The sequence below is a fragment of the Lichenostomus cassidix genome, chromosome 22 (genome assembly GCF_008360975.1).
Source record: "Lichenostomus cassidix isolate B80296 chromosome 22, HeHo_3.0, whole genome shotgun sequence".
In the NCBI taxonomy this organism is placed as follows: domain Eukaryota; kingdom Metazoa; phylum Chordata; class Aves; order Passeriformes; family Meliphagidae; genus Lichenostomus; species Lichenostomus cassidix.
In genome coordinates, this window is record NC_139502.1 from 2,087,110 (window position 1) to 2,110,678 (window position 23,569).

General features: G+C 42.0%; 1 protein-coding gene across 1 annotated transcript in view; it reads left to right on the forward strand.

Annotated features, from left to right (window-relative positions):
- DOCK5 (dedicator of cytokinesis 5) overlaps positions 1-23,569 on the forward strand; it is a 109,143-nt gene that overhangs the window by 12,183 nt on the left and 73,391 nt on the right. Inside the window, exons 2-12 of the mRNA XM_085080493.1 lie at positions 242-325; positions 5,556-5,596; positions 6,403-6,458; positions 7,879-7,975; positions 13,810-13,958; positions 17,164-17,299; positions 17,519-17,676; positions 19,043-19,124; positions 20,528-20,657; positions 22,020-22,092; positions 23,349-23,491. Of these exons, the coding sequence (XP_084936619.1) occupies positions 242-325; positions 5,556-5,596; positions 6,403-6,458; positions 7,879-7,975; positions 13,810-13,958; positions 17,164-17,299; positions 17,519-17,676; positions 19,043-19,124; positions 20,528-20,657; positions 22,020-22,092; positions 23,349-23,491 (1,149 nt within the window). The remainder of the gene's footprint in view (positions 1-241; positions 326-5,555; positions 5,597-6,402; positions 6,459-7,878; positions 7,976-13,809; positions 13,959-17,163; positions 17,300-17,518; positions 17,677-19,042; positions 19,125-20,527; positions 20,658-22,019; positions 22,093-23,348; positions 23,492-23,569) is intronic.

Here is a 23,569-nt window from a genome sequence, read left to right on the forward strand (position 1 = left end):
CAGCAAAAGTGGGATTCTGCAGCTGCTCCAGAAGGTAAAAAAACAACTTTATTGCCTTTAATAACAACATTTCTTCCTGATAAAACCTGGAAATAATTCCATTATTTCTTTTCCCAGTGTATTCCATACCCAAGGTGACTCAACCCCTTTATTCCCTTTCCCAAACCCTCCCCACCTCTGGAAATCCCAATAATTCCCTCACTTTTTTTCTGTTTTTCCCCTTTCCCTCCCCGTTTTCCAGCCATCTACAACTACGAGGCAGCGCAGGACGTGGAGCTGTCCCTGCAGGTTGGGGACACCGTGCACATCCTGGAGATGTACGAGGGTGAGTGACGAGGAAAACCAACCAAATTCAGGTTATTTTTCAGATTTTCAGTCACAGTGACTTCTCTCTGGCTGAGGACATTCTGTAGGCTGTCAGTGCTGTTCCTGAGGGAATTCTGGGCAGGTTTAGGGTTTTCCAGAGGCTCTCATGCTAAGGCAGCAGCACCTGGGAATGTTTTAATTTTATTCCTCTTGGACACTTCCAGAGATGGAGACCTTTCTGGGATGGAAATCCTTCTGGGGATGGAGATCTTTCCAGGGGTGGAGACCTTTCTGGGGTTGGAAACTGTCCTGGGATGGAGAACTTTCTGGGGATGGAAATCCTTCCTGGGCTGGAAACCATCCTGGGATGGAGACCTTTCTGGGGATGGAGACCTTGCTAGGGGTGGAAACCTTTCCAGGATGGAAATCCTTCTGGGGGTGGAGAACTTTCCTGGGATGGAGACCTTTCCAGAGGTTGAGACTTTCTGGGATGGACATCCTTTCTGGAATGGAAATCCTTTCCTGGGATGGAAATCCTTCCTGGGATGGAAACCTTTTTAGAGATGGAAATCCTTCCAGGGGTGGAGACCCTTCTAGGGATGGAGACCTTTCTGGGGATGGAGACCTTTCCAGAGGTTGAGACTTTCTGGGATGGAAATCCTTTGTAGAGATGGAAACTCTTCCAGGGATGGAGACCTTTCCTGGGCTGTAAACCTTTCTAGGGGTGGAAATCATCCTGGAATGGAGACCTTTCCTGGGATGGAGACTTTTCTGGGATGGAAATCCTTCCAGGGGTGGAGACCTTTCCAGGCATGGAATCCTTCCAGGAGTGGAAACCTTTCTAGGGATGGCAACCTTTTTGGGGATGGAAATCTTTCCTGGGATGGAGACCTTCCCAGGGATGGAAATCCTTCCTGGGGTGGAAACCCTTCTAGGGATTGAGACCTTTCTGGGGATGGAGACCTCTCGAGAGGTTGAGACTTTGTGGGATGGAAATCCTTTCTGGAATGGAAACTCTTCTGGGGATGGAGACCTTTCTAGGGATGGAGACCTTTCTGGGATGGAAACTCTTCAGGGATGGAGAGCTTTCTGGGATGGAAGCTCTTCAGGGATGGAGAGCTTTCTGGGATGGAAACTCTTCCAGGGATGGAGACCTTTCTGGGGGTGGAAACCATCCTGGAATGGAGACCTTTCCTGGGATGGAAATCCTTCCTGGGATGGAAACCTTTCTAGAGATGGAAATCCTTCCAGGTGGAGACCTTTCCAAGGAGGGAAACCTTTCTAGGTGTGGCAACCCTTCTGGGGATGGAGACCTTTCCTGGGCTGGCAACCCTTCTGGGGATGGAGACCTTTCCTGGGCTGGCAACCCTTCCAGCAAAGCTTCCCAGTGCCGATCCATGGGGACACCTGAGAGCTCCCAAATCCCTTTCCCTCCATCCCTTTTCCTTCCAGACAAATCCACCCAACCCTCAGCAGAGCTGTCAGCTCAGCTCTCCCTGCAAACCAGGGTTTGAGTTCTCCTCTCTCTCTCTCTCTGCACGAGGATTTGGTTCAGAATTCCTCCTAGCAGTGCTCAGGATTTCTGCAGAATCCAAGGAAAAAAAGGGAATTTTGGTCTCCAGGACTTTGGAGACAAAACCCAGTGCAGGATTGATGAGCTGGGAGAGCTCTGCTGCCCAGGGGAATCTCTCCTCACCAGCAGGATTTTGGATTTTTATTATTAATTATCATATTCTAGGGAAGCTGTGGGAGGAAGGAATGTTCTGCAATTCCTCCTCATTCTCCCCTGGCAGTTTCTGCTCCTGGGGAGAAGAATTTTGCCTCAAATTTGCTCCTGGTTTGTCACCTCAGGAGGAGAATTTTGTCTCAAATTTGCTCCTGGTTTGTCACCTCAAGAGGAGAATTTTGTTCTGAGTTTCCTCCTGGTTTGTCACCTCAGGAGAAGAATTTTGCCTGAAATTTGCTCCTGGTTTGTCACCTCAGGAGGAGAATTTTGTTTTGAGTTTTTCCCTGGTTTGTCAGCTCAGGAGGAGAATTTTGTCTCAAATTTGCTCCTGGTTTGTCACCTCAGGAGAAGAATTTTGCCTTGAGTTTTTCCCTGGTTTGTCACCTCAGCAGGGTGAGGCAATGAGGACATTGTGGTCCAGCATGTCACCAGCGCTTGCATCACCAGCGAGAAATTCATCAGCATTTAAAACAAACCTTAGAAAATATCTTCATTTTCTTCTCCTTGCAGCATCAAATCCATTTAATGAAGGCTAAAAGTCAGGACCTGATCTAATTTAAAAAAAACAACAAACAAGCAAAATTTTAGGCATTTCTTTGCAAGCTTATTCTGCTTTTTTTGGGGTTTTCACTCAAATTTCAGTCGCAGATTTTGATTTCAGATTTTCTAGAAGCTGAAATTTTCTGTGTTTTCATCAACTGCAAAACCTTCCTCCATTTTTAGCTCATCTCTGCTTTGGGGAAAACATTCCAACCCTTAAATCTAGAGGAATGAGGATTATTTTCGGCGTTTTTTTTAAACCAAAAAATCATATAAAATCATTTGGGAAATCCACCACTGCCCAGAGATTGATGTATTTTTAAAAATGATGGATAAAATCCTTGAAAATAAGAGCAGAAAGAAATATTTTCTGTCCAAAAAATCACGTGGGGTGCTTGCAGGAAGAGCTTTGCACAATCAGCCCCAAAATGTTTTTATGCAATAATTGCAGAATATTTCACAGGAATGGGCAGTGCTGGGGGAACAGCAGCAGGTTGTGATTTCCAGGGGAAATGGGATGGAAATTCCTGGTGAATTCCAGCTTTGCATCCCAACCAGAGCAATCCTGATCGATTAATGACAGCTGAGATAAAAATAGATCCTAAATCTCCTCATCCCTAATCCTTCTCCCATCACTCCATCGTGGATAATCTTGTTTTCCTCCTCTGGAAAGAGGTGGAATTTCTGGTTTCCTCTGAGCTTCTCGCTGGAATATTGGAGTTTTTTGGTGGTGGAGGAGGTTTTGTCCCTTTTTGTCATCGCTGGAGGAAAAGGGACAAAACTGGACTGCAGGAAATGAAGAAATGGCAAAACACAACCATCAAAAAAAAATCAAAACGCCAATAAAATACGAATTAAATCATTCTGAACTTTAATTGATCAACGAGGCTCTCAGATCTGTGGCTCTTTATGGAACCTAATTTGATAAATATAGGAATATAGGGAGGAAACATGACAAAACCATCAAAAAATATTTAAAAAACCCCAAAGAAAGCTTTATTTATCTCTGATTATTGCCTAAATAATCCCTTTGCCTTCTACCTAATCCCCTTGGGTGGATTTAATGTCTCCTAACCCAACAATTCCATGATGGATAATCTTGTTTTGGAATTTCTGATTTCCTCTGAGTTTCTCACTGGAATATTGGAGTTTTTTGGTGGTGGAGGAGGTTTTGTCCCTTTTTGTCATCGCTGGAGGAAAAGGGACAAAACTGCACTGCAGGAAAGGAATAAATGGCAAAACACAACCAGATCAAAACCCCAATAAAATACAAATTAAATCAGTCTGAACTCTAATTGATCAACGAGGCTCTCAGATCTGTGGCTCTTTGTGGAACCTAATTTGATAAATATAGGAATATAGGGAGGAAACATGACAAAACCATCAAAAAAATATTGAAAAAAACCCAAAGAAAGCTTTTTCTCTGCCTGATTATTCCCTAAATCCCTTTGCCTTCTACCTAATCCCCTTGGGTGGATTTAATGTCTCCTAACCCAACAATTCCATGGAAATCCTGGTTAATCCCAGGGGTGGAGAGGGGAGATTTTCTCTGTTATAAAGTGGGAAAAATGATCAATTTTATTTGGGAATTTTTGGGTCTTGTCAGGGTGGGTTTGTGTCAGGGCAGGGAGCTCGGCTCTCAGACAGAGCTGATCAATAATGATCAATAAATTGGTTTTTACGAAGGTGGGGAGAGGTGCAGTTGGTGTTGAATTGCTGCCAGCAGGAGAGTGAATGTAAATGTAAATGTGGATATAAATGTGGATAAAAATATGGATGTAAATATGGATATAAAAGTAAATATTGGTATAAGTATAGATAGAAAATCAATATAAATATGGATATAAATATAGACATAAATATGGATATATGGATATAAATATGGATATAAATATAGATATAAAATTAATATAAATATGGATATAAATATAGATATAAATATTGATATAAATATAGATACAAATATAGATATAAATAGGGATATATGGATATAAATATTGGTACAAATATGGATATAAAAGCAATATAAATATTGGTATAAATATAGATACAAAATCAATGTAAATATGGATATAAATATAGATATGAACATGGATATATGGATATAAATATTGGTATAAATACAGATATAAAATCAATATAAATATTGATATAAATGTAGATATAGATACGGATATAAATATTGATATATAGATATAAAATCAATATAAATGTAGATATAAATATAGATATAAATGCAGATATAAATATCGATATAGATATAAAATCAATATAAATGTAGATATAAATATAGATATAAATACGGATATAAATATCGATATAGATATAAAATCAATATAAATATTGGTATAAATATAGATATGAATGTGGATATATGGATATAAATATTGGTATAAATATGGATATAAAATCAATATAAATATTGATATAAATATAGATGAAAATATGGATATATGGATATAAATATTGGTATAAATATAGACATGAAATCAATATAAATATTGATGTAAATATGGATATAAATACGAGTATAAATATTGATATAGACATAAAATCAATATATATATTGGTATAAATATAGATGTAAAATCAATATAAATATTGGTATAAATATAGATATAAAATCAATATAAATATTGGTATAAATATAGATGTAAAATCAATATAAATATTGGTATAAATATAGATATAAAATCAATATAAATATTGGTATAAATATTGATATAAAATCAATATAAATATTGGTATAAATATAGATAAAATATAGATATAAATATTGATAAAAATATAGATAAAATATGGCTATATACATATACATATAAATCTACATGAATTAGAAATAAATATAAATATAGATATGTAAATATAAATGAAATAGAAATAGAAATAGAATATGAACATAAATATAAAATAAATAAATATAAATATAAATATAAATATAAATAATAAATATAAATATAAATATCTGTGTTTGCTTTGCCAGGCTGGTACCGAGGCTACACCCTCCGAAATAAATCCAAGAAGGTACGACTTCACTTTTGGGTGATTAATTTTAATTTCACACCTTTCCCAACCCAACCTGGTGCTGAAAACTCCTGAATTTCTTGTCTCGATATCATTCAAACCTCCTGGGCTTTGTGGTTTTATCTCAGGGACAGAAATAAATATCCTAAAGCTGAAATTTCCACGTTGGAAATTGGCTTTTCCTCCTCAAACACAAATTTATTGTTTTATTACGATGCTCTCAGACATCCAGCAGTAATTGTATTTAATGGGAATATCAGAATTTTGGTTTAAATTGGAAAATATTCCCGAAATTCCACATTTTCTCAAGTTTTTTCTGGAAGCTTTGTAGAAATCTGATTTCCCCAGGGAATGCTGGCACTGCCTTGGGGTGACAATCTGGGATTTTGGGGGTAAAAAGGAGGGAAAAGGGAACAGAAAACACTTCCAGCATTCCTGGGAGGTTTCTCAGGAATAAAGGGAATTTGGGAATTTCTGCAGGTGCTGTTGGTGGGAATTTACCTAGGGCAGCCTGGGATATTCCCTAGCAATTCCAGGTGATTTTCAGGAATTCTCAGCATTTCCTGCAGGGAGTAAAATCATTAGAATAAAACAAGGAATATCTTTGGAATAAAACAAGGAATTGATTTGTCCAAATTGTGGAACCTCCTGCTCCTCACTGCCCTTTTCTCCTGGGATTTTGGGACATTTCTCACTCCTTCCCCTGCTTTTTGTGAAATGCATTTTGGTCACATCCTATCCCACGCTGTGATTGATTAATTGATTGATTAATTAATTAATTGATTGAATTTCTCCCTTTATTTTAGGGCATTTTCCCCGAAACTTACATCCATTTGAAAGAGGCCATTGTCAAGGACAGGGGGTAGGTTGGCACTTTTTTTGGCACTTTTTTTGGTAGCAAAACCCTAAGAATTTAATTTTTTAAAACCCAAAAATACCCAATTTCAGCTGCTGGGATTCTGATAAACCTCCTGTGCTGCATAAATGGATTTTTCAGAGCGCTGGGGCAGCAGAGCAGTTGGGAATTGGTGGTGATTTGGGAAATTCAGGGAATTTCCCAAAATTAGGGAATTCAGGAAGCTCTGCTGGACAAAGGAGCTCCTCTGGGAGTCAAAGCAGATTCCAGCTGAGTGAGAATTCCAAGGAGTGAGAATTCCAAGGAGTGAGAATTCCAACTGAGTGAGAATTCCAAGGAGTGAGAATTCCTTCCTGTCCTGGAAAACATCAAGGAAATGTTTTCCAGGACAAACCAGAAAAATCAACTCCTGGTTGAGTTCCTCGAGCTCATTCTGGGCTCAGCAGCTGCTGAGGAAGGAGCTTTATAAAAGTTTATATATATATTTAATTTTTATTTTCCAGTAGCTGTTGCCATTGCCACGGGTGGATGTTGCAGAGTTAATTCTGTCTCTTTGTGCTGGTTTTGGGATGAATTTGGTGGGAATAACAGGAGTGAAATTATGGGATAATAGGAGTGAAATAATAGGGCAATAGGAGTGAAATAACAGAATAACTGGAGTGAAATAAATAACAGAATAACAGGAGAGAAACAGAATAACAGGAGTGAAATAACAGAATAATAGGAATGAAATAATAGGATAATATGAATGAAATAACAGAATAATAGGAATGAAATAACAGAATAACAGGAGTGAAATAACAGAATAATAGGAGTGAAATAACAGAATAATAGGAATGAAATAACAGAATAACAGGAATGAAATAACAGAATAATAGGAGTGAAATAACAGAATAATACTAATGAAATAACAGAATAACAGGAATGAAATAATAGGATAACTGGAGGGAAATAACAGAATAACAGGAGAGAAATAACAGAATAACAGGAGTGAAATAACAGGGTAATAGAAATGAAATAATAGAATAACAGGAGTGAAATAAATAACAATAACAGGAGAGAAATAACAGAATAACTGGAGGGGAATAGCAGAATAATAGGAATTAAATAACAGAATAATAGGAATTAAATAACAGGAGTGAAATAACAGAATAACTGGAGGGAAATAATAGGATAACAGGAGAGAAAGGAGCTAGGAACATTCAGCATTAAAAACTGATGATGAACTTGGAGGATGTGTTTGCTGGAGAGCAGCTTGAGGATTTGTCACCCATGTGAGTGAATTATATGAAAATCCACCCCTCTGGAACTCCCAGCTCTGTTTATCCAAAAAGGCTGTTCTGCTATTAAGTTTTACACTCAGGGTCACACCTTTTCTCCCATTTCCTGCCTGTTTTTCTCTGGTTTTTCTCCTTTTTCCCTGCAGGCAGCACGAGACGGTGATCCCCAGCGAGCTGCCGCTGGGCCAGGAGCTGACAGCCACGCTCAGGGAGTGGGCAGTCATCTGGCACAAGCTCTACGTGGTCAGTGGGGTTGGGGCTGGGGTGGGCAGTGATTGGCACAAGCTCTACGTGGTCAGTGGGGTTAGGGTTGGGGTGGGCAGTGATCTGGCACAAGCTCTACATGGTCAGTGGGCATGGAGTTGGAGTGGGCAGTGATTGGCACAAGCTCTGTGTGGTAAGTGGGCTCGGGGTGGGCAGTGATTGGCACAAGCTCTGTGTGGTCAGTGGGCTCAGGGAGTGGGCAGTGGTGTGGCACAAGCTCTGTGTGGTCAGTGGGCATGGAGTTGGGTTGGGCAGTGATTGGCACAAGCTCTGTGTGGTCAGTGGGGTTGGGGTGGGCAGTGATTGGCACAAGCTCTACATGGTCAGTGGGCATGGAGTTGGAGTGGGCAGTGATTGGCACAAGCTCTGTGTGGTCAGTGGGCTCAGGGTTGGAGTGGGCAGTGATTGGCACAAGCTCTGTGTGGTCACTGGGCTCAGGGCTGGAGTGGGCAGTGGTTGGCACAAGCTCTACGTGGTCAGTGGGGTTGGGGCTGGGGTGGGCAGTGATTGGCACAAGCTCTGTGTGGTCAGTGGGCTCAGGGAGTGGGCAGTGGTTGGCACAAGCTCTATGTGGTCAGTGGGCATGGAGTTGGGGTCCTGCAGGGCTGGGGTGGGCAGTGGTGTGGCACAAGCTCTATGTGGTCAGTGGGCTCAGGGTTGGGGTGGGCAGTGATTGGCACAAGCTCTATGTGGTCAGTGGGCTCAGGGAGTGGGCAGTGGTTGGCACAAGCTCTGCATGGTCAGTGGGGTTGGGGTTGGGATGGGCAGTGATCTGGCACAAGCTCTACATGGTCAGTGGGCATGGAGTTGGAGTGGGCAGTGATTGGCACAAGCTCTGTGTGGTCAGTGGGGTTGGGGTGGGCAGTGATCTGGCACAAGCTCTATGTAGTCAGTGGGCTCAGGGAGTGGGCAGTGATTGGCACAAGCTCTATGTGGTCAGTGGGGTTGGGGTGGGCAGTGATTGGCACAAGCTCTGTGTGGTCAGTGGGCTCAGGGCATGGGGTGGGCAGTGATGTGGCACAAGCTCTACGTGGTCAGTGGGGTTGGGGTTGGGGTTGGGGTGGGCAGTGATTGGCACAAGCTCTGCATGGTCAGTGGGCATGGGGTGGGCAGTGATTGGCACAAGCTCTGTGTGGTCAGTGGGCACAGGGTTGGTGTGGGCAGTGATTGGCACAAGCTCTGTGTGGTCAGTGGGGTTGGGGTGGGCAGTGATCTGGCACAAGCTCTATGTGGTCAGTGGGCTCAGGGAGTGGGCAGTGGTTGGCACAAGCTCTATGTGGTCAGTGGGTTCAGGGTTGGGGTGGGCAGTGATCTGGCACAAGCTCTGTGTGGTCAGTGGGGTTGGGGTGGGCAGTGGTGTGGCACAAGCTCTATGCGGTCAGTGGGGTTGGGGTGGGCAGTGATTGGCACAAGCTCTACATGGTCAGTGGGGTTGGGGTGGGCAGTGGTTGGCACAAGCTCTAGTGGTCAGTGGGCTCAGGGCATGGGGTGGGCAGTGATGTGACACAAGCTCTAGTGGTCAGTGGGGTCAGGGTTGGGGTCCTGCAGGGCTGGGGGGCAGGAGGCACAGCGTGGGGTGTGGGAGTGGGAATGTCACTGGGGTCACTGATCAATCCCAATCCTACAGGGATCATTGATCCTATCCCAACCCCACAGGGATAGCTGATCCAACCCCACAGAAATCATTGATCAATGCCATAGGGATCACTGATCCAATCCCAACCCCACAGAAATCACTGGTCAATCCCATAGGGATTGCCAATCTAACCCCACAGGGATCATTGATCCAATCCCACAGGGATCATTGATCCAATCCCACTGGGATCACTGATCAATACCACAGGAATAACTGATCCAGTCCCACAGGGATTGTTTCTCAATCCCACAGGAATCACTCATTAATCCCACAGGGATCACTGATCAATACCACCAGGATCACCAATCCAACCCCACAGAGATCACTGATCAACCCCATAGAGATTACTGATCAGTCCTGCAGGGATCACTGATCAATCCCACAGGGATCACTGATCCAATCCCAACCCCACAGAAATCGCTGATCAATCCCATAGAGATCATTGATCAACCCCACAGGGATTATTAATCAATCCCACAGGGATCACTGATCAATCCCATAGAGATCACTGATCAATCCCACTGGGATCACTGATCCAACAACAAAACCATCCAAAAACCCCCAAAAACCCCCAAAAAACCAACCTCCCCTGCTGCCTTTGGGGTTCTCAGTAGGGTGGGGAAGGGCAGGAGCTCTGATCCCAAATCCCTGAGCCAGCAGTCACTCAGCAGCACCAGCCGAGGCAGAGCAGGGATTTGAGATTTTGAAATAAATTCAAAATAATTTGCCTTATTTCAAAGACTCATTAATATCCCATTAAAAAGTCAGGCATTTGGCATTAAAAAGCCAAACTCAATTTTTCTCAGACTCCCAGAAACTCCAGAATGTTCCCAAATTCTTTAATTAAGAAGGGAGAGTGAGTTTAAATCAGTTTCAATCACTCAGTGCACCCAGAAAAAAATGAGTTTTTCCCATTGAAAATCCCACCAGGGCACAAATAATTCCTGTTTTGTGTTCCACAAAACCTCAGGAATTCATTCCACCCCCTGGATTTAATGAGCAGTGATGCTGCTGCTGCGTGAAAAGAGAGTTTTGTTCCTGGAAATTATTTTATTTCTGAATAACTTTGGGATCTCAGCCTCAGATCTTTGGTTTGTTGGTTTTTTTTTTACGAGCAAAAATCTTTCATGTTGCTCTGCTTAACCAGCAGAAGTCTTAAAATAGGCTGGAAAAATGTTGTGGTTTGAAAATGGATTGGAGTTTATTTTATTTTCCCTGCAGGATGTATTAAAAGAAGGAAAAAAAAAAAAAAGAAAATAAAGCTGAAGGAGGAAAGAGGCATTTGAGGAGAAAAAGGAAGCATGAGGGGATTTTTTATTTTTATTTTTTTTGGCAGCATTTGCTTTCACTTCTTTAATTTCTGTGGCTTTGATTGCAGCTGAGGCTTTATCTCCACTGCAAAATAAATGTGAAAATGGGGAAAGTTTCTAATTTTAATGATTAATTAATTAAAACGAGTTTCAATTTTTAATTGTTTAGTTCATAAGGATTAACTGAGGTCAAAGTGAGGTCTGCACTGAAAATTCCCACAAATTCCTTTCCTCCTTGTTAGTATTTTTATGCAAAAATTTGGGGGTTTTTTGTTTGGTAAATATTACCACAAACAGGGTGGATTACCACGTATCCATATTTAATTACAGCCTTGGAGTTTATACAGTGCATGGGGAATAATTGAATTAATTCAACTGATAATTGATATTTGAATTAATGAAAGATGATGGCAGGAGGGAATTCTTCACCCAACAGGTTTTCCATCCCCTAAAACAAAATTATGACCATTTAATATCATTTTTTTTCTGTCTAATTTATTTAAAAAACCTCCCCAGAGCAGCCTGGCAGTGCAGGAAAACTCCAGAACTCTATTTTTGGAGGATGAGGTTTTCCTGCAATAACGTCCCAGGCAGAGGTGAAACTCTTCAAGGCACTTAAAGATCTTCAAAAGCACTTCAGCCTTGGCAGTGCTGCTGGGGAATTCACTGCTCTGGAGGTGCCAGAAATGCCAGGAATTTTTATTTCAACAAAACCTGTGACGTCCTGGGGCTGAATTATCTCAGAAGTGTTGCTGAGCTGAAATTTCCTGGATTAAAAATGTCATTTTTCCCTTGTAGAAGAACAAAACTAGGCAATTCAGGCACATGCTGGGGCTGAATTATCTCAGAAGATTTGCTGAGCTGAGATTTCCAGGCTTTCCTGGATTAAAAATTATCATTTTTTTCCCTCCCAGAACAACAAAACCCTGCAGTTCAGGCTCTCCTGGATTAAAAATTTTCATTTTTTCCCTTCCAGACCAACAAAACCACGCAGTTCAGGCACGTGCTGGGGCTCAATTATCTCAGAAAATTTGCTCAGCTGAGATTTCCAGGCTCTCCAGGCTTAAAATTTTCTTTTTTTTTCCCCTCAGAACAACAAAACCACACAATTCAGGCACATGCTGGGGCTGAATTATCTCAGAAGATTTCCAGGATTAAAATTGTCATTTTTTTCCCTCCCAGACCAACAAAACCAGGCAGTTCAGGCACATCCTGGGGCTGAATTATCGCAGATTTCCAGGATTAAAATTTTAATTTTTCCAGGATTAAAATTAAAAATGCCACTTTTTCCCTCCCAGAACAACAAAACCACGCAGTTCAGGCTCTCCTGGATTAAAAATCTTCATTTTTTCACCTCCCAGACCAACAAAACCACACAGTTCAGGCACGTCCTGGGGCTGAATTATCTCAGAAGATTTCCAGGATTAAAATTATCATTTTTTTCCCTCTCAGACCAACAAAACCACGCAGTTCAGGCACATGCTGGGGCTGAATTATCGCAGATTTCCAGGATTAAAATTTTAATTTTTCCAGGATTAAAATTAAAAATGCCATTTTTTCCTTCCCAGAACAACAAAACCACACAGTTCAGTCACGTGCTGGGGCTGAATTTTTGCAGATTTGCTCAGCTGAACTTTCCAGGCTCTCCTGGATTAAAAATTGTCAATTTTTTTCCCCCCCAGAACAACAAAACCAGGCAGTTCAGGCTCTCCTGGATTAAAATTTTCATTTTTTTCCCTCCCAGAACAGCAAAACCCTGCAGTTCAGGCACATCCTGGGGCTGAATTATCTCAGAAGATTTCCAGGATTAAAATTATCTTTTTTTTCTCTCTCAGAACAACAAAACCCCACAGTTCAGGCTCTCCTGGATTAAAAATTGTCATTTTTTCCCATCAGAACAACAAAACCACACAGTTCAGGCACATGCTGGGGCTGAATTATCTCAGAAAATTTGCTGAGCTGAGATTTCCAGGCTCTCCAGGCTTAAAATTTTCATTTTTTTTCCCCTCAGAACAACAAAACCCTGCAGTTCAGGCACATGCTGGGGCTGAATTATCTGAGATTTGCTGAGCTGAGATTTCCAGGCTCTCCTGGATTAAAATTGTCATTTTTTTCCCTCCCAGAACAACAAAACCAGGCAGTTCAGGCTCTCCTGGATTAAAAATTGTCATTTTTTTTTCCCTCCCAGAACAACAAAACCCCACAGTTCAGGCACATCCTGGGGCTGAATTATCTCAGAAAATTTGCTCAGCTGAACTTTCCAGGCTCTCCAGGATTAAAATTTTCATTTTTTTCCCTCCCAGAACAACAAAACCCTGCAATTCAGGCACATCCTGGGGATGAATTATCTCAGAAAATTTGCTCAGCTGAGATTTCCAGGCTCTCCTGGATTAAAATTTTCATTTTTTTTCCCCTCAGAGCAACAAAACCAGGCAGTTCAGGCACATGCTGGGGCTGAATTATCTCAGAAAATTCACTGAGCTGAGGTTTCCAGGCTCTCCTGGATTAAAAATTGTCATTTTTTTCCCCTTGCAGAACAGCAAAACCACGCAGTTCAGGCACATGCTGGGGCTGAATTATCTCAGAAGATTTCCTGGATTAAAAATTGTCATTTTTTTCTCCCCCAGAACAACAAAACCAGGCAGTTCAGGCTCTCCTGGATTAAAAAGTGTCATTTTTTCCCTTGTAGAACAAAAAAACCAGGCAGTTCAGGCTCTCCTAGATTAAAAATTATAATTTTTTTCCCCCCAGAACAACAAAACCCCACAGTTCAGGCACATGCTGGGGCTGAATTATCTCAGAAGATTTGCTCAGCTGAGATTTCCAGGCTCTCCTGGATTAAAAATTTTCATTTTTTCACCTCCCAGACCAACAAAACCACGCAGTTCAGGCACGTGCAGCAGCTCACCTACAGCCTGATCGAGTGGAGATCCCAAATCCTCTCGGGAACTCTGCCCAAGGACGAGCTGGCTGAGCTCAAGAAGAAAGTCACTGCCAAGATCGACTATGGCAACAGGTGAGATCCAAAAAAGCCTAAAAGGCTCCTAAAAACCTGGAAAAAATTCCAAATTTATCTTCGTGCAAGATGGAAGTGACCACGGGCTGGGTGAGGCTGGGATTTTGGCTTGGAAAGGGTTAAGTGGTGACTTTGAGTCGCCAAAATGGTTCTGGATTTGGCACAGATTTTTGGTTTGTCACAGGAATTAGGGTTCTGCAGGAATCCTGGGAATCTCCTGCTCCTTGGAGCACAATTTCTGCAGGAATTCTGGGAATCTCCTTCACCTTGGAGCAGAACTTCTGCAGGAATTCTCCTGCCTTGGTTTTCCAGAAATCCTGGGAATATCTTTCACCTTGGAGGACAATTCCTGCGGGAATTCTCCTGCCTTGGTTCTGCAGGAATCCTGGGAATATCCTGGAAATCCTTGGAGCACAATTTCAGCAGGAATTCTCCTGCCTCTGTTCTGCAGAAATCCTGGGAAAAATCCTGTTCCTTGGAGCTCAATTTCTGCAGAAATCCTGGAAATATCCTGGAAGTCCTTGGAGCACAATTTCTGCAGGAATTCCCCTTCCTTGGTTCTGCAGAAATCCTGGAAAATTCTGTTCCTTGGAGCAGAATTCCTGCGGGAATTCTCCTGCCTTGGTTTTGCAGAAATCCTGGAAAATTCTGTTCCTTGGAGCACAATTTCTGCTGGAATTCTCCTGCCTTGCTTCTGCAGGAATCCTGGGAAATTATTCTCCTTGGAGCTCAATTTCTGCAGAATTCCTGGAAAATTCTGCTCCTTGGAGCACAATTCCTGCAGAAATCCTGGAAAATTCTGCTCCTTGGAGCGCAATTTCTGCAAGAATCCTGGGAATCTCCTGTTCCTTGGAGCTCAATTTCTGCAGGAATTCTCCTGCCTTGCTTCTGCAGAAATCCTGGGAAAAATCCTGTTCCTTGGAGCACAATTTTTGCAGAAATCCTGGGAATCTCCTGCTCCTTGGAGCACAATTTCTGCAGGAATTCTCCTGCCTTGGTTCTGCAGGAATCCTGGGAATATTCTGGAAATCCTTGGAGCACAATTTCTGCAGGAATTCTCCTGCCTTGGATCTGCAGAAATCCTGGGAATATTCTGGAAATCCTTGGAGCACAATTTCTGCAGAAATCCTGGAAAATCCTGTTCCTTGGAGCACAATTTCTGCAGGAATTCTCCTGCCTTGGTTCTGCAGGAATCCTGGAATATCCTGGAAATCCTTGGAGCTCAATTTCTGCAGGAATTCTCTGCCTTGGTTCTGCAGAAATCCTGGAAATTCTGTTCCTTGGAGCATAATTCCTGCGGGAATTCTCCTGCCTTGGTTTTGCAGGAATCCTGGGAATATTCTGGAAATCCTTGGAGCACAATTTCTGCAGGAATCCTGGAAAATTCTGCTCCTTAGAGCTCAATTTCTGCAGAATCCTGGAAAATTCTGTTCCTTGGAGCTCAATTTCTGCAGGAATTCTCTGCCTTGGGTCTGCAGAAATCCTGAAAATTCTGTTCCTTGGAGTACAATTCCTGCAGGAATTCTCCTGCCTTGGTTTTGCAGAAATCCTGGGAATCTCCTGTTCCTTGGAGCACAATTTCTGCTGGAATTCTCCTGCCTTGCTTCTGCAGGAATCCTGGGAAATTATTCTCCTTGGAGCACAATTTCTGCAGAAATCCTGGGAATCTCCTGGAAATCCTTGGAGCTCAATTTCTGCAGGAATTCTCTGCCTTGCTTCTGCAGAAATCCTGGGAAAAATCCTGTTCCTTGGAGCTTAATTCCTGCAGGAATTCTCCTGCCTTGGTTCTGCAGGAATCCTGGGAATATTCTGGAAATCCTTGGAGCACAATTTCTGCAGAAATCCTGGAAAATCCTGTTCCTTGGAGCACAATTCCTGCAGAAATCCTGGAAAATTCTGCTTCTTGGAGCTCAATTTCTGCAGGAATTCTCCTGCCTTGCTTCTGCAGAAATCCTGGGAATCTGCTGCTCCTTGGAGCACAATTCCTGCAGAAATCCTGGAACAATCCTTCACCTTGGAGCACAATTCCTGCCTGGATTTGGGTGCTGCTGGGGAAATTCCGGGGCAGAACTGCAGAGAAATTCCAACTCTTGGTGGTCATTTCCAAATTAACCCTCCAGGAGTCGTTTTTGTGCCTCTCAGCCTCAATTTGGGTCAAATCAGTGAGTTCAGGGCAAAAGAATTAACAATCAGCTTTGAAGATCTTTCTCCACCTTGGAATAAATAATTCCAGCAGGGAATGAGAAAAATGGCATTTTAGGATGGAGTTACCTGAGTAATTCCTCCTCTCTTTCATGGGAAAATGGGGGAAAAATGTGTTTTGAGGAATTAATAATTCTGTGGAAAAACCAGAATTATTCCAAAATTCCACCCTGGGGAAAAACCAGAATTATTCCAAAATTCCACCCCGTGGAAAAACCAGAATTATTCCAAAATTCCACCCCGTGGAAAAACCAGAATTATTCCAAAATTCCACCCCGTGGAAAAACCAGAATTATTCCAAAATTCCACCCCGTGGAAAAACCAGAATTATTCCAAAATTCCACCCCGTGGAAAATCCAGAATTATTCCAAAATTCCACCCCGTGGAAAAACCAGAATTATTCCAAAATTCCACCCCGTGGAAAAACCAGAATTATTCCAAAATTCCACCCCGTGGAAAAACCAGAATTATTCCAAAATTCCACCCTGTGGAAAAACCAGAATTATTCCAAAATTCCACCCCGTGGAAAAACCAGAATTATTCCAAAATTCCACCCCGTGGGAAAACCAGAATTATTCCAAAATTCCACCCCGTGGAAAAACCAGAATTATTCCAAAATTCCACCCTGTGGAAAAACCAGAATTATTCCAAAATTCCACCCCGTGGAAAAACCAGAATTATTCCAAAATTCCACCCCGTGGAAAAACCAGAATTATTCCAAAATTCCACCCCGTGGAAAATCCAGAATTATTCCAAAATTCCACCCCGAGGAAAATCCAGAATTATTCCAAAATTCCACCCCGAAGAAAAACCAGAATTATTCCAAAATTCCACCCCGTGGAAAAACCAGAATTATTCCAAAATTCCACCCCGTGGAAAAACCAGAATTATTCCAAAATTCCACCCCGAGGAATACTTTAGCTGTGCTCTGGGTGTCAATTTAACCTTTTCTTCTCACATTTTGGGGACAGAAAAATGTCAAATTTTATTTTTTTTCCCCCAGGATCCTGGGGCTGGACCTGGTAGTCCGAGATGACAACGGGAACATCCTGGATCCAGATGAAACCAGCACCATCTCCCTCTTCAGAGCCCACGAAACTGCGTCCAAGAGGATCGAGGAGAGGATCCAGGAGGAGAAGGTAACCCTCAGAAATTTTTTAAATTTTTAAATAATTCCAAATCTCCCGCTGGGTTTTTAAATTCCTCTTGGCGTTGAGCTCCTCGAGCAGCATAACTCAATTTTCCCGCCTTTGTTTTTAATGGAAAATGTAAAATTCTGTTGATTTTAACGGAAAATACGGATTTTTTTTCCAATGGAAAATTTGACGGAATTTTTAAAAAAAAAATTGGATTTTCAGTCCCTGCAGCAGAGTTTGGACCTGAGAGGACAGCCAATCTTCAACTCCACCCACACCTACAGCCTCTACGTGAACTTCAAGAACTTTGTCTGCAACATTGGGGAGGATGCTGAGCTGCTGATGAGTCTCTACGACCCTGACCTCTCCAAATTCATCAGGTTGGGGGAGATTTTGGGGGAATTTAGGGGAATTTCCCGAGAAATTAAAATTATTGTGGCAGGAAATGGAGATGGCAGGGGTGGAATTGTTCAAATTGACTTCTTCTCCTCTGGATAAAAGATTTGTCCAAAATTCCTGAAAAAAATCAAAATTGTTTTACCAGGAAATGGAAATGGCAGGTGTTGGTTTGTTAAATGGCTTTCTTCTCCTCTGGATAAAAGATTTGCTAAATATTCCTGAAAAATAGAAATTGTTTTGGCAGGAAATGGAGGTGGCAAATGTGGATTTGTTCACATTGACTTCTTCTCCTCTAAATAAAAGATTTGCTAAATATTCCTGAAAAATCAAAATTGTTTTGGCAGGAAGTGGAGGTGGCAGGTGTTGGTTTGTTCAAATTTACTTCTTCTCCTCTGGATAAAAGATTTGACAAAATGTTCCTGAAAAATCCAAATTATTTTGCCAGGGAATGGAGATGGCAAGTGTGGATTTGTTCACATTGACTTCTTCTCCTCTAAATTAAAGATTTGCTAAATATTCCTGAAAAATCGAAATTGTTTTGGCAGGAAATGGAGATGGCAGGGGTGGAATTGTTCAAATTGACTTCTTCTCCTCTGGATAAAAGATTTGTCAAAAATTCCTGAAAAAAATCAAAATTGTTTTACTAGGAAATGGAGGTGGCAGGTGTTGGTTTGTTAAATTGCTTTCTTCTCCTCTGGATAAAAGATTTGCTAAATATTCCTGAAAAATCAAAATGATTTTGGCAGGGAATGGAGATTGCAGGTGTTGGTTTGTTAAATGGCTTTCTTCTCCTCTGGATAAAAATTTGCTAAATATTCCTGAAAAATCGAAATTGTTTTGGCAGGAAATGGAGGTGGCAGGTGTTGGTTTGTTCAAATTGACTTCATCTCCTCTGGATAAAAGATTTGACAAAATATTTCTCAAAAATCAAAATTATTTTGCCAGGAAATGGAGATGGCAAGTATGGATTTGTTCAAATTGACTTCTTCTCCTCTGGATAAAAGATTTGTCAAATATTCCTGAAAAATCAAAATTATTTTGGCAGGAAGTGGAGATGGCAAATGTGGATTTGTTCAATTTTGCTTCTTCTCCTCTGGATAAAAGATTTGTCAAAAATTCCTGAAAAATTCCTGAAAAATTCCTGAAAATTTCCTGAAAAATGAAAATTATTTTGCCAGGAAATTGAGATGGCAGGTGTGGATTTGTTCAAATTGACTTCTTCTCCTCTGGATAAAAGATTTGCTGAATATTCCTGAAAAATCAAAATGATTTTGGCAGGAAGTGGAGATGGCAGGTGTGGATTTGTTAAAATTTAATTTTTTTCCCTTTTAAAAATTATTTTTGCAGTGAGAACTACCTGGTTCGCTGGGGCAGCAATGGGATGCCCAAAGAAATTGAGAAACTGAACAACCTGCAGGCAGTTTTTACTGTGAGTTCTGAGGATCCTGGGGTGGGTTGGGCTGGGAGGGACCTGAATTCAATCCTAAATCCCATCCTGAATCTCATCCTGAATAATCTCATCCTGAATTCCATCCTGAATAATCCCATCCTAAATAATCCCATTCTAAATCCCATCCTGAATCCCATCCTGAATAGTTCCATCCTAAATAATCCCATCCTGAATCCCATCCTGAATAATTCCATCCTAAATAATTCCATCCTGAATCTTAGCCTAAATAATTCCATCCTTAATAATTCCATCCTGAATAATCCCATCCTGAATAATTCCATCCTTAATAATTCCATCCTAAATAATCCCATCCTGAATAATTCCATCCTTAATAATTCCATCTTAAATAATTCCATCCTTAATAATTCCATCCTAAATAATCCCATCCTGAATCCCATCCTGAATTCCATCTTAAATAATTCCATCCTGAATCCCATCCTAAATAATCCCATCCTGAATAATTCCATCCTGAATCTTATCCTGAATAATTCCATCCTGAATCCCATCCTAAATAATTCCATCCTGAATCTTATCCTGAATAATTCCATCCTAAATAATCCCATCTTGAATCCCATCCTAAATAATCCCATCCCGAATAATCCCATCCCGAACTCCATCCCGAACTCCATCCCGAACTCCATCCTGAATAATTCCATCCTGAATAATTCCATCCTGAATAATTCCATCCTGAATTCCATCCTAAATCCCATCCTAAATCCCATCCAGTGCCACCCCAGGGACATCTCTCACCATCCCAGGTCATTCCAGCCTGGCTTTGGACATTCCAGGGAATCTCTGGGAATTCCATCCCAGCCAGGAATTCCTTCCCAAAATCCCATCCATCCCACCCTGCGCAGTGGGAAGTCATTCCCTGTTTCCTGTCACTATAAATAATCTTACAATTATCCCATCATTGCAAGCCACAAACAATTTATTATAAATTATTTAAACAACCTCCCTCGTGTAAAATCGTGTAAAATTGTGTAAAATCGTGCAAAATGTGTAAAAATAAATTTTTACCTCTTCATTTTCCACAACCCAACCCAACCTCTCCCTCCCTCCGCCTTTCCCACTCAGCAAGCACACGGCTGAAACTTCCAATTTTTAAATTTTAAAATCTTAATATTTTAAATTTTTAAATTTTTAAATTATTTTTGAAGTTTTAAATTTCTAAATTTTTAATTTTAAAATTTTTAAATTATTTATTTTCAAGTTTTAAATTTTTAAATTTTTAAATTTTAAATTTTAAATTTTTTAATTTTTAAATTTTTTAATTTTAAAATTTTTAAATTATTTAATTTTTAAGTTTTTAAATTTTAAAATTTTTAAATTTTACAATTTTTCAATTTTCGAATTTTTCAATTTTTTCAATAATTTTTCAGGACCTGAGCAGCTCAGACCTGATCCGGCCCAGGATCAGCCTGGTGTGTCAGATAGTCCGCGTTGGCCACATGGAGCTCAAGGATGGCAAGAAGCACACCTGCGGCCTCAGGAGACCCTTCGGGGTGGCAGGTGGGCAATGTCACCCTTGGGGACACCGCAGGACACGCTGGGGCTGGGAACTGGGAATTGTGGGCTGGGAACTGGGAATGGAGGGTTGGGAACTGGGAATTGTGTGCTGGGAACTGGGAATTGTGAGCCGGGAACTGGGAATGGCGGGTTGGGAACTGGGAATTGCAGGAACTGGGAATTGTGTGCTGGGAACTGGGAATGGCGGGTTGGGAACTGGGAATGGCGGGTTGGGAACTGGGAATGGCGGGTTGGGAACTGGGAATGGCGGGTTAGGAACTGGGAATGGCAGGTTGGGAACTGGGAATGGCGTGCTGGGAACTGGGAATTGCCGGTTGGGAAATAGGAATTGCGGGTTGGGAACTGGGAATTGCAAGCTGGGAATTGTGTGCTGAGAACTGGGAATGGTGGGTTGGGAACTGGGAATTGCCTGCTGGGAACTGGGAATGGCGGGTTGGGAACTGGGAATGGGGGGCTGGGAACTAGGAATAGCACGCTGGGAACTGGGAATTTTGTGCTGGGAACTGGGATTGGCGGGTTGGGAACTGGGAATTGCCTGCTGGGAACTGGGAATGGAGGGTTAGGAACTGGGAATGGGGGGCTGGGAACAGGGAATGGCAGGTTGGGAACTGGGAATTGTGTGCTGGGAACTGGGAATGGGGGGCTGGGAACTGGGAATTGTGTGCTGAGAACTGGGAATTGCGTGCTGGGAAGTGGGAATGGCGGGCTGGGAACTGGGAATTGCCTGCTGGGAACTGGGAATTGCAGGTTGGGAACTGGGAATGGCCTGCTGGGAACTGGGAATGGCCTGCTGGGAGCTGGGAATTGCCTGCTGGGAACTGGGAATGGCAGGCTGGGAACTGGGAATTGGAGGCTGGGAACTGGGAATTGCGTGTTGGGAACTGGGAATTGCGGTTTGGAATTGCGGGCTGGGAACTGGGAATGGCGGGTTGGGAACTGGGAATTGTGGGTCGGGAACTGGGAATTGTGTGCTGGGAACTGGGAATTGCCTGCTGGGAACTGGGAATGGTGTGCTGGGAACTGGGAATGGCAGGTTGGGAGCTGGGAATTGCCTGCTGGGAACTGGGAATTGTGGGTTGGGAACTGGGAATGATGGGTTGGGAACTGGGAATTGTGGGTTGGGAACTGGGAATTGTATGCTGGGAACTGGGAATGGCAGGTTAGGAACTGGGAATTGTATGCTGGGAACTGGGATTGGCCTGCTGGGAACTGGGAATTGTGTGCTGGGAACTGGGAATGGCGGGTTGGGAACTGGGAATTGCCTGCTGGGAACTGGGAATTGTGGCTGGCAAATCTCTCTCAGTGCTCCTGGCCGCTCTGAGCAGTGTCCTGCTGTCCTTGCAGTGATGGACATCACCGACATCATCCACGGCAAGGTGGATGACGAGGAGAAGCAGCACTTCATTCCTTTCCAGCAGTGAGTGTGAGCTCTGCAGCTCTCCTGTTCCCTGCGTTTGGGGAAATGTTCTCTTTGGGTTGGTGGGAATATGAGGAAACGCAGCTAAAAAGGGGTAAAAGGGTTTTATTTTGGGTTTTTAATAGGATTTTTGCACCGCTGGGCAAAGGTGGAACACACCCAGGTGCACACTCACATAAAAATACAATTTTATGGACTTTGCAAATTAGCAAATCTACCTAAAATCTCCCAATAAGAAACTTAATAAATGAATTAATTGTCCCCCTATTCTAATTACTCCCCTTAAATGAGTTGGAAATATGAGGCAGGCACAGCTAAAAAAGGGGTAAAAGGGTTTTATTTTGGGTTTTTAATAGGATTTTTGCACAGCTGTGCACAGGTGGAGCACACCCAGATGCACACTGACATTAAAATACAATTTTATGGACTTTGCACATTAAAAAATGTAAAAAAAAAATTACACTGGGATGCCTTTCCTGCTTTGAAGGTTTAAATGAATTTTGTGCAGGTGAAGGAAAATCCACATCCGTAATTTAAAAATCTTTTTTTAAAAATTAAAAAAAAAAATCAAACTGGGATGCATTTCCCACTTTGAAGGATTAACTGGATTTTCTGCAGGTGAAGGACTGAAAATATGGAATGAAAAAAAATTTTAAAAAATTCAAAGGGGATGCATTTCCTGCTTTGAAGGATTAAATGGATTTTGCGCAGGTGAAGGAATGAAAATAAGGAATAAAAAAAATTTTAAAAAAATTAAACTGGGATACATTTCCCGCTTTGAAGGATTAAATGGATTTTCTGCAGGTGAAGGACTGAAAATATGGAATGAAAAAGAAAAATTAAAAAATCAAACTGGGAAGCATTTCCTGCTTTGAAGGATTAAATGGATTTTGTGCTGTTGAAGGAATGAAAATAAGGAATAAAAAAAATTTAAAACAAAGTTAAACTGGGATACATTTCCTGCTTTGAAGGATTAAATGGATTTTGTACAGGTGAAGGAATGAAAATATGGAATGAAAAAAATTTTAAAAAAAGTTAAACTGGGATGCATTCCCTGCTTCGTGGGATTACATGGATTTTGTACAGGTTAAGAAATGAAAATACAGAACGAAAATCCACATGGAAACCTTTAAAAAAAAGCACATTTTTTTGAAAATCAGCTGGCTGCTGACCCACCCTATTTTTTAAGCGATTTAGGGTGTTTCCTCCCTCTCCCTGACCCCATTTTTGGGGTTTCCCATGGGTTTTCCCCCCAGGATCGCCATGGAGACGTCGATCCGGCAGCGGCAGCTCATCATGTCCCCGCTGATGGCCTCGAGCGCCATCGGCGAGAACGAGCCGCTGACCGCCGTGTTCAACAAGGTCATCGCCGCCAAGGAGGTCAACCACAAGGGACAAGGTGGGCACGGTGGCTGTGGGGTTGGAGCCTGTAGGGTTGGAGGGTCTGGTGGTCGGTTTTGGGTGGTGTGATGTAGGA